The 10,490-nt window shown below is 45.1% G+C and overlaps 2 protein-coding genes across 3 annotated transcripts in view; both read right to left on the minus strand.

The window, feature by feature from the left end:
- eeig1b (estrogen-induced osteoclastogenesis regulator 1b) overlaps positions 1-5,146 on the minus strand; it is a 13,150-nt gene extending 8,004 nt beyond the window's left edge. The window contains exons 1-2 of the mRNA XM_079364650.1: positions 4,978-5,146; positions 4,454-4,695 (exon numbers count right to left, since the gene is read on the minus strand). Coding sequence (XP_079220776.1) covers positions 4,454-4,626 — 173 coding nt within the window. The 5' untranslated portion in view covers positions 4,627-4,695; positions 4,978-5,146. The remainder of the gene's footprint in view (positions 1-4,453; positions 4,696-4,977) is intronic.
- Positions 5,147-5,899: 753 nt separating this feature from the next.
- On the minus strand, positions 5,900-9,628 carry naif1 (nuclear apoptosis inducing factor 1). Of its 2 annotated transcripts, XR_013780823.1 has the most exons (4): positions 8,710-9,628; positions 7,839-7,883; positions 6,250-7,132; positions 5,900-6,135 (listed from the first exon to the last, which is right to left on the minus strand). XR_013780823.1 is itself a non-coding variant. In XM_079364210.1 (3 exons), exons 1-3 carry the CDS (start codon positions 9,146-9,148, stop codon positions 6,600-6,602), a joined length of 1,017 nt encoding a protein of 338 aa, XP_079220336.1. In that variant the 5' UTR covers positions 9,149-9,628; the 3' UTR covers positions 5,900-6,599. The 2 variants fall into 2 exon arrangements, 1 of the variants encoding a protein (XP_079220336.1); XM_079364210.1 differs by having other exon boundaries at positions 5,900-7,132.
- Positions 9,629-10,490: the final 862 nt, after the last annotated feature.

A 10,490-nucleotide genomic window follows, 5' to 3' on the forward strand; every position in this document is an offset into this window, starting at 1 on the left:
TAAAAAAACAAACCAATAGATTTGATTTAATGAGAAAGACGAGCAGAGAGGAGGTCAGGTTTCTCTCCTCGCTCTTTGATCCGGGCTGCAGCAGGAAACACTTCACTGCTTCACTCGTGTGTTTGGATTCAAAACTCCCACTATCTCTGCTCCCATTGGCTGCTCTGCTTCTTTTTTTCTGCAGTAAGAATCTGAGGAATGAGACGCAGCCCGTCCAATCACTGACCCTGCAGGTCACTTCTGCTGGACGTCCAATCAGAGAGGGGCAGACGACCTGTCAGACTTGGTGCTGGGTGACTCTTACTAAAGAGTTCCAGATCTAAAAACAGAAAAGAAAAAAGGAACTGGAAAAAGCATCTAAAGATGTCCTCGTGTGACGAGAAGCTTCCGTCTCCTCGGACTTGTACCTGAATGTTTGTCTGATGATTCAAACACACCTGAAAGTGAACACAGGCAGCAGGAACAGGAGTCTGTGCGGTGACAGCAGACTGGATAGAAACCAGCACATCTCACTGGTTTCACCGCAACAGGAAGCAGCTCCTTCTCAGATCTCCTTTAAAAGCAGGTCGACTTCCACGGTTAGCTGAACTAACTCAACCGAGGACAGAGTCCACCAGGGTCACATGATCGAGCAGCAGGAGCATCAATAAAAGGCCGTAAATGTGTGTCAGGATCCCAGCTGCTGACAGAGAGCTGAGTCACTCACACGCAGGAGACCGTCCCTGCCCGAGGGGACGGGGACAAGACGAGCAAAGAGCTGCACCCTCTGTCCTACAGTGAGACGCAGTGATGAGCATCTCCACCTTGAACAAACCGGTATCGTGCAGCCTGTTTCATGAGCTGACAGCAGACATGCACACTCACTCTATAGCTGTGCAGCTGGTCACATGATCAACACATCCTCCTCCCTAACCCGCTCTCACATCAGCTCACTCAGAGTCAAAGGGGCTGATGGGGAAACATTCTGGCTGTTTGTGTTCGCACCAACAACTCCAGGAAGTTTAGTTCACGTGTTCAGACACCAGAAGATGCATTCATGTCCTCCGACCTGTTGCATGAGCGGAGCGATCTTCATGAAGCAGGATGTTCACCCTCCACGCACCCCGCCATGTTAAACTATGCTAGCACACACAGTATGCTAACGCTAACACACGCTCTCAGTCACGGCTCAGCCGGGTCAGAGTTCGGACCCGAACCCAAAAACACCTGGACTGAGATCAACACATGAAGAACACTGGGACAAGCCAACATCTTAACTTCTGATCTGATTGATTTTCACTGTTTTTGCTTTTAACATTTAAATTTTTTTTTTTTTTGGGGGGGTTGCATTTTTTTAAAAACTGACTGCACGTTGTTGTTGTTGATTTGTTATTGTTTTCTACAGATAAATACTTGTAACAGCACTTTGTGACCTTGTGCTGTGAAAGGTGCTTTATAAATAAACTAACTTTGTGTTTTATTTCTTGCTGCTGCTCGTTCGATCTGTATCTCGTGTCTCTGCACCATTGTAAATGAGCGTTCTCCCTCGACGTGTTCTCCGAGGATTTAAATAAATAAACGATGATTCACGAGTGCTCCGTGAATCAAGAGGAAAATGTGAGAATTCTTTTTTGTACTAAACTGCAAAGACAGTCCAGAATAAATGTGTGGTGTTCAGGACTTTTCCACATTCAGACGTCTGTAAAAGAGAAATCAGAGGAGCATAAAGGAGTGTTTGTCTGTTGTGTAACGACGCCTGTTTGCTACTGAACTACATTCAGTGGGGAGTGCTGCTGCTGCTCGGTCTGCAGGGAAACAGAGAGATGTGATTCTGTGCAGCGTTGATGGCAGAAGGAGTGGGCTGTCTATCAGTCCTTGTCCCTCCTGAGCAGCACTCACACATGCAGGCTCAGTCTGAGCTCAGCTGTGATGCACTTATAAAGCTGATTATTCATCCTGACACATCTGACTACTTTAAATGTTCTTCTGTGAGGTTGGAGCAGAGCACTTCCTGTGAAAGAGAAGCGAGCTAACAGTCAGCACAGGAAACACCTGCTCCTATTTGCATGCAGGTAAATGTGCTGACGTCTAACTGTGAGAGCCGTCTTCACTTTGAAAGCTTTTATGGTCGGCTCGGCTCGCTTATCTGGTAGGAATGTTGATGGTCACGCAGGAAGCTCCTGAGTCCGGGTTAAAGGTCAGAGGTCATCTGCAGCTTGAGCTCCGAGGAGAGGCTGAGGCCTTTTCATTTTTCATTTCATCCTCTCTTCTGTCTTTTATTTCCCTCACTAAGTTAGAGTGAGTTACACTTTCACAACTTCAATTCCTTCTTCTGAGTCTCAGCTCATTTCAAAACTGGCGGTGAAGCTGAGTTTCTGTTCAACTTTAAACACTTCTGTTTTCACCACTAAATAATCTGGCTGAATAAAAACTGAGACGTTGTGAAAACTTAGTGAGACCTGTGAGAGTCGTCGCCTCCGTCCTGCACGGCCCGCTCCGAGGCTGACCGGTCGACTCCAGTGTGAGCTGCACGTGTGAACGAGTCTCGGCTGGACTTCTTCTTCCGAGCTCAGAAACTACCCGCTGAAATCTTTTATTCCCCCGACCCGACCCTCGCTGTCCAACTGCTTTCAGGAGCAGCATGACAAACAGTTCTCTGAACATTATCAGGAGTGCATGAGTGGGAAAATGATGATATGAGGATTTTAAAGTCTCATCGGTGTCTGTATGCTAACGGTTAGCTAACACAGTGACTCAGGACTTTTAATGAAATGTGAGAGAAAGGAGGAGAAACCACACGGAGTCATCTGAAACATCACAACACTTTAAACACGTGTTCAGGTCTGCAGACCTGTCCGGACACTTCCACTGCGCTGACTCATCTCGAGCCGCAGGTGGAACGAGTCTGACCACACGCACGTTCCTCAGGTGTTCGGCACAACGGCAGCAGGTGAGGGTGCAGCGCTGCAGCGTTTTTAAACGGGTTTATTCCAAACGGCCGAAGGCTGCGCCCCGAGTCACAAAAGACAAACTGTCTCACGTCGAGTCCATCCCGCCTCCTTCTTGTGATTACTCCATGACGTCCAAGAGGACAAACTACTCTCTGGCAGATGTTTCTGGTAGGAACATCTGGAAGACCTGACAGATGTTTCTTCAACATCTGGCAGCGTCAGCTCACAGAGACTTTAAAGGGCACTTCAGGTATTTTTGTTTCTTGTTTTGTTTTTAACATTTTAAAGTCTTAAAGACAGAGTCAGATAAAGTGAAGCTGCTCCATCGTCCCTTCTGGGCCTCCGTACATGAGCGCAGAGACTTATCTTCCGGGGTGGTTAGTGGGTGTGTTTCCTCCAGGCACTGACAGCGTGCAGGTGAGTTTAGGACGATTCCACATGATTCAAACGGACAGCGTTGACGGACGTGGACGAAGCAGCAAAGAGGAGAAAATCTAATCCGAGGATAATCTGAGGATAAAGCTGCTTCTAAAACCAGGCTGAACCTTGTGTCGTCTTTTACCCGTGGACGTGGAGCTGGTCTACTTCCTGTTGGACAGGAAGCTAGCTTGTGTTAGCGCTCCTTAGCTTGCAGGGGAGCTACACTCAGTAAACCTCCACACTACGTCCTGCAGGGGGCGGAGCTTCAGGGGGGCTCCTGACTCCTCCTTTAACGCTGCCAAAGCTCTGGAGTCACTCGGGTGCTTCAGCCTGCAGCCCTGCAACAGGCTGCGATGGCTGCAACTTGTCCACTAAGATATGGTGCTGTTGACGTCACAGACAGGAAGGAGTTCTCCCCTCATAACCATCATGGCGTCATACTGAGCTGAGAAACATCAGGACAGCAGCTTCCCCAGGAGACATGAGGGTGAAATAAAGGCTGAAGTGCAAGATGTGCAGTTTGGTTCCAGTTTGACATCGAGAACCATCAACACACTTCTCACCTTTGTTACAGCGTCACGTCACGCTCCAAAGCAACAGGTGCACATTTAACACGACTGAAGGCAGACCAGGTTGTGAAAGAGAAGTGTGGATTGCATGCAATAAAGGTTTCACAACAAGGAGGAAGTGACAAGTTGTTCTATTATGAATCCTACCTGGATGTAGAGCAGAGCACGCGACCGGAAATTAAAGGAAACCGACATTCAGAACCTCTAACAAACACGATCTGTTGATTATTGATTTTAAGGCAGATTTTTGTCTTTAGGGAGGACGACACCAAACTAAAAGAAGTGAAATGTCAAACACTGCAGAAAAAGTGTTTGAAATGAAAGTTATTTATTTTCTGCTTTTTTTTTTAGAGAAGTTCATTTCTACTTAAAAAATTACTTAAAAAATAAACATTTTCATTTTCGAGCGATGCTTTGAATTTAGTTCAAAACATTCAGTAAGTAGAAAATACTCCCTCAGATATTCACTCTGTCTTTAATAGATCGAGGTGCTCGATGAATCGTGATGTGGAGCTGAGCTCACGTCGGTCCTACCTGGAGGACAGGATGGAGAAGTCCCCTCCATCCATCAGCCGGATCTTGCAGAACAGCAGCCCGTTAACGAAAGGCACCGCAGTCAGCTCCTCCAGCGTGAAGGACACCTGGAACTTAAACTTCTTCTTCTTCATCAGGAAGGACATGGTCCCCAGCTGCTGCAGGCTGCTCATGCTGCGGGACAAACACTCACAGAGGGGGGTTCAAATCCGTGTTTGCTTCAAGGACAATCATGTTGGGACCTGGAAGAGAAAGCATTTGTTCCAGATGTTCAAGATTTGACAGTTTTTGCAATAATTACAGATGTGGAAATCGTGTAATTATGTGTTTTATAGTCTGTTTTTAAAACTAAATATCCCAAATAACTAATTGTCTACTCATGTGAGACTCTCACTCTTTAAATCCGTAACTTTCCTCACTCTTTATCGGACTCTCTCTCTCTGCAGTCTGCTGCCACGCAAACACCCAAAACTCAACACCGACTTGTCTTCAACTCTCTCCGAGAAACTTCCAGACAAACTCACCGTCCCGTCGGTCTCCCGCTCCTCATCCTCGGGGAAACACAGCAGCTGTGACCCGCTGCAGAGAACCGGAGTGAGACTCCTTCTTCTTCTTCTTCTTCTTCTTGGCAGTTTTCTCAGCTCTAACGCATCCTCAACAACGTTTCCCTCCTCAGTGAAGAGTTCAAGAGTCACTCAGGCAGTCACAGAGAGGTGCCGTGAACGCCTCACGTCTCAGGGGGGAGAGCTTTAGGGAGCGTCAACAAAGTCTCAGCACAGAACCAGACGAAGAATCGTGGAAGTCAGTCATGAAGGGGCCACAATATCGTGTTTATTTTTTTACCGTCATAATGGTAACAATTAGATTCAGTCTTTGCATCACAGAGTTTAATTTTACTGAATGTTACGTTTCTTTTTCTTTTCTTTATTTTTAATCAAGTTTCTTGTCCGCTAGGTTTGGACATTTTGGGGGATTTTCTGGGTCTTTGGTTCATGAAAACAAACCGGAAATGTAATTTATAACAAAAAAAAAAAAAAGAGTCCTGTTTGAGACTCGAAAAAATCTGTTACTCATCCACATTCATCAGTTTGGACGAGCGTGCTCCTCTCTGATTCTTTGAGTTTAAATTAGATCACTGAGATGAATTATTTCAATCCTTCAATTTAAATGCTTATTTCATTTTATTCCAATATCGAAGCACCTTTTCTCATTACCATGGTGTATTTTTAATTTATTTTATTTTACTGTACGATCTAAACTAAGCAGTGCTGCAGTGGTCAGCTCTGTCCCCTCACAGCGAGGAGGTTGCTGGTTTAACTCCCCGTCTGTCAGGAGCCTCTCTGTGAGGAGTTTCCCCGTATTTTAAAGGTTAATCTGTAATAACCAATAATAATAATCAGTGTAATAATGAAGCAGCTCTGATCCATGAACACGTCCTTTAAGGGATTCTGTAAAAACTTGTTTTTATTTTATTCAGTCAGTTGCTCATCTGCTCATATTTCACTCCAAAGATTTGGATCCGATAATAAAAGTCATGAGGCGTCGATCCGCCACTCTCTCTTCTTCTCCTCTTCCCTTCGACGTTTCTTCCGCCTCCTCCGCTCCATGATCATGTTCACACAGAGAGAGAGAGAGAGAGAGAGAGAGAGAGAAGTCTCTTCTTCATGGAGATCACACGAGCTCTACTCAGGTTACAGAACAGGTGTTTTTAAAAATGATTAAACACTTAAATAAACATGAAAAGCAGTTATACAGAGCTGCTCCATCAGTGTTTAATCTTGCCGATACACACTGACCTCTTGTGGTTGGTTAGTGGTAATGCAGCCTGCAGAGAAAACTGTATTCCACTGAGAGGACGAGGTGCACACCAACCAAAGCTGACTCTAATCTTAAAAACAAGGTGGATTATCCTTCACTCAGGATCAACACTGCGAGATGAAAGACAGAACTCAATGTGCAGCATCGAAACCCCCAAATCAGAAGTATTCAATAAAATAAACCCAATAATGAACAAAGCTGTAAAAATCATAAAACAAAGTAAAATCCTGTACATGCTCTCTCTAAGGCAACTTTTGCAAGCTTTGACGCACACACACACACACACACACACACACACACGTACACACACACACACACACACACACAGTCATTGTGTCTCCTCTTTCTGGGGAGCAGGAGGAGGCGTTCTGGGCCGGCTCAGCTCCTCTGTAGCGGCTGCAGAGCTGTTGGAGTTCGCAGGTGCGGCTTCAGTCCCGCTCTGCATGAACTTTCGGACGTCTTTGAGAGCCGGTCTGAGCATCTGAACCAGAGCCAGCATAGCAGCCTGCATCCCCTCCAGAGCCTGGGCCTGCCTCTCCTGGGCGAACGCCTGAGCCTCCTGCGAGCGCCGCATCACCTGCAGCAGCTCGTTCTGGCCCTCCAGGTGCTGGGCGATCTGGCGGATGTGGACGTTGGTGACTCTTTGCTCCTGCAGCAGGCGGGCGGAGTTCAGGGCGATGCGGCTCTTCAGCTCCTGAGGTTTAGCCTGACCCTGAGGGGGAGGCGGGGACGCCGACGACGAGGCGAGCATCTCCACCGGAGCCTCGACGGACGTCACAACGGTGGGAGTGGACTCGCCCACGGTGGTGGTGCAGTACTCGACCACGCCTCCGTCCTCCAGGGTGTGGTACGTAGTTTCAGCTGCAAACAGGAAGGAGAATCAAATGACGGCGAAGAAGAGTCGTCTTCTCCGAGTGCACACGTTAAAGGACGAGTCTCTAATCTCTTTTCTTTCTGTTGCTTCAGTTCACATGAATTTTGCTGTAGTTTTTTTTTATACATAATAAATGTGTGATATTATTTTTGGGCTGTCAAACGACACATTTTTAATCACATGACGAATATTTTATTTAGTCGATTAAACAGATTTTTTTTTGATTTAGTCTAAGAGATCAGTCGGCTCCACATTCAGTAAAATGTATTTTAAAATGATGTGCAACTCACTACAGTTTGTTTAGCTTGTTTTAAATGTAGTTCAGATGTGGAGCCGGTCGATGCCAGAGTAACATGACGCAGCCAGATGTTGTTTATTAGAGTGAGGAGCCCGTTCAGCAGAGCTGCAGTGTGTGTTCACATGTTCACAGTGATGAGTGGCTGCGCTGCATGTTTTCTGATAACACATTCATTTCAGACGTAACAGTGAATGTGTTGATGCTGACAGTTAGTTTTGAGTCATGTGTTCGGCTTCTTACTGGTTTGTAAAAGAGGAAATTAAAGGCTTCACTACATCGACCTTCAGTCACCCTGACAATAGATTTTCTTTAAACGTAATCACTTTAAAGCCAGCTCCATGCCATTTACAAAATAAGATAGATGTGTTTTTATTATTGCAGACATAAAAACATACCACTTTTGACTTCATCACAAACGGTTCCAGGTCCAGCTGGAAGAGCTGAAAAAGAGACGGGACACGTTTTTATAAACACGACAAAGACCAAGAACAACGACAGCAGACAATCTGAAGAACAACGAGGTGATTAAAGTCTGTAACACAGCGTCTGAACAAGCTGCACATCAGGAGTGAATAAAGGACACTTAGCTTTGTGTTCGTGTCTACAACTAGAGATGGGACCGATCCGATCCAATATGGGTATCGGGTTCGATATGGGCATAATCTATGTATCAGATATCAGAGTGACGGTGCAGATCAATGTCACAGCTCAGTCTCACTTTGAAGACAATCAGACTGAACTGTAAGAAGTGTCCAAACGTCGTCTCCATGACAACGCTCAGAGGAGACAGAGCATCTCCTTCAAAAAGTACAACTCTTACACTTCAATTTAAAAACCTGACAGATGTTGCTGCTTCCTGTTTGTATGTGAAGCCAGCACGATGCAGCCTCACACACAACAACAACAACAACAACAACAACAACACTATATGATCATCAGTGTGTGCAGGTACATATCTACAGGAATAATCGGATGCTTGGATTGGACAGTGCTTCATGGAACCGGAGGTGATTTGCATTTGTGCAACTTAACAAAAAGAAAGAGGAAGAAGCATCTGTTCACTGCTAAAAGCCCACAGTCTCTATGTTTTATTAACTGATTTAATATCATGAGTTAAACATGCTCACTGTGACACACACATGATGAATCCTCCAGAGAGGACTTTGCATGACTCTATCATACTTGTTGTGTGTGCATGGATCCCCTCCTGGCTGTGCAGGGAGGCTGATCTGAGCATGCTCAGAGTGAAAACTTTGGTGCACTTACTCTCTGTCAGAGTGACGGTGGTGGCGGTGTTCACAGGTAGGCTGATCTCAGCATCCGAGTCTGCAGCAGGTAAACTGATGATGGTCGCCTCCCCCAGCAGGTTGCAGATCCGCTGCTGCATCGCGGTGAGGATGACGTGAACCGGAGTGCAGTCAGCGGAGCTCCCCTCGATGGCAGCCCGAGCTTGGGCCACTTTCCGCCGGACCTCGGTCTTCATGTCGGACCACTTCTTCTTCACCTCGGGCAGCTCTCTGGGACAGGTGGTGACCGCGTTCACCTTTTTCAGGATGTCCGCCCACGCGTTATTCTTTGCCATGTGGGTGACTCCAGCATTGAAGTGGTTAACCAGTGTGTGCTTTTGTTTCTCTATTTCTTCCACTATTATTTCCACCTCTCTCTCCGAGAAATTCATTTTCCGCTTTTTCGCGGCCGATGCCATAAGTGCAAATATTCTTCTTTTGGAGGGATAATTGTGCGTATTGTACGCAAAAATAGTTGGATTTAGTCAATTGTACTGCGCAACGTAATGGCTTCCAGAATCGGCTTTCTTCTTCCGACCGACAACGCTTACGTTAGCTGGGCGTGTAGCTCCGCCCCCCACGACACCCCATTGGTTGAACCGAACGCGGTCACGCTGCATTCTCTGCTGTCATTGGTAGAATCCAGCGTCCATCATCTAACCAGCCGAGCAAACTATGTTGTGGATTCAAGAACCAAATAAAGCTTCTCACATTATTTTGCAGCAATTGTTTTGTGTTTCTGAATAAAATGTTGAACTTTATTTAATAACATTGCAACAAAAAACGAAATAAGTTCGTTATAACATCTAGTTATTCAAATAGTTGCTCATATTAAATACTTTATTTAAGAGATTTTGAGTAGTCTGAATAGTCTGTACAGTATGTGTATAAGGAGGAATTTACTTAAAACTCAGAAGATGAATCCAGCATAGTTTGTTAAAAAAGTTAAAAAATCAAATAAAAGTACAACTCAAGCTTTGTCCCAGCAGTGACACAAACAGGACATCATTCAGCGCCATGTTTACTATTTATTGATTGTTATTTTCTGCACTTTTCACCTTTTCTTTCTTTTAGCTTGTTTTACTGATGGCTCATCTCGAGCTCACCATAAAATGATTGGTGGTGGTATATTCTTATTTCTATTTGTTCTATTCTTACTTTACGTTGTTCACTGACGGGATATTGACACTAGCAGTGGTGCAGTGGGGCCAAGAGAAGTGGGTACTCTTACTTTTCCATCCAGCAGAGAATAAACAGCCGCTGTTAGAAACATTGACATGTAGAGGAAGTATGGAGGCTCCTCCCTTCAACAGCAGCATACTAAATAATGTCAGTCATTAGGTTGACTCTTTAGAAGTTGATACCTTATGAAGAGTGAACAATAAGTGGGTATACAACCTGCATAATACTCTGCACTCCACCAGCACTAAGCTCTGTAGTCAATTATTCATGTTTTGTCCTGTGCTGTCATTTGTGTGTAAAAGGAGGCCATCTCACATTGTAGTGTGGAGTACTTAAAGGCCTTTTCATTTGACAGGTGCTACTAGGTTGTAATAGGTCTCAACTGTTTCCTTATCTTCTAAATAGTGTTTGTCCTCTCTTTTATGGGGGGGTAAATGTGGAGTTTGTAGAAAGTTTCCTCATGTGACATTCGAGAATAACAAAATAGTGAGTCATACTTTGTGTATGTACGAGCCTGCTAGTTCACTGATAAATGTATTTTTAGTAGAAATACTGCAGTAAAAAGTGAACTGAATGCTT

This window comes from Symphodus melops (assembly GCF_947650265.1).
Source record: "Symphodus melops genome assembly, chromosome: 16".
Taxonomy (NCBI): Eukaryota; Metazoa; Chordata; class Actinopteri; order Labriformes; family Labridae; genus Symphodus; species Symphodus melops.

What these genes read in the sequence shown, in the direction of transcription:
- naif1 (XM_079364210.1), bottom strand. Translation starts at nt 9,148, where the DNA reads ATGGCATCGGCCGCGAAAAAGCGGAAAATGAATTTCTCGGAGAGAGAG. An exon ending in CACCGTCACTCTGACAGAGA is followed by an intron (nt 7,884 to 8,709) that starts GTAAGTGCACCA and finishes TCTCTTTTTCAG; the next exon opens with CTCTTCCAGCTGGACCTGGA. An exon ending in TTGTGATGAAGTCAAAAGTG is followed by an intron (nt 7,133 to 7,838) that starts GTATGTTTTTAT and finishes TCCTGTTTGCAG; the next exon opens with CTGAAACTACGTACCACACC.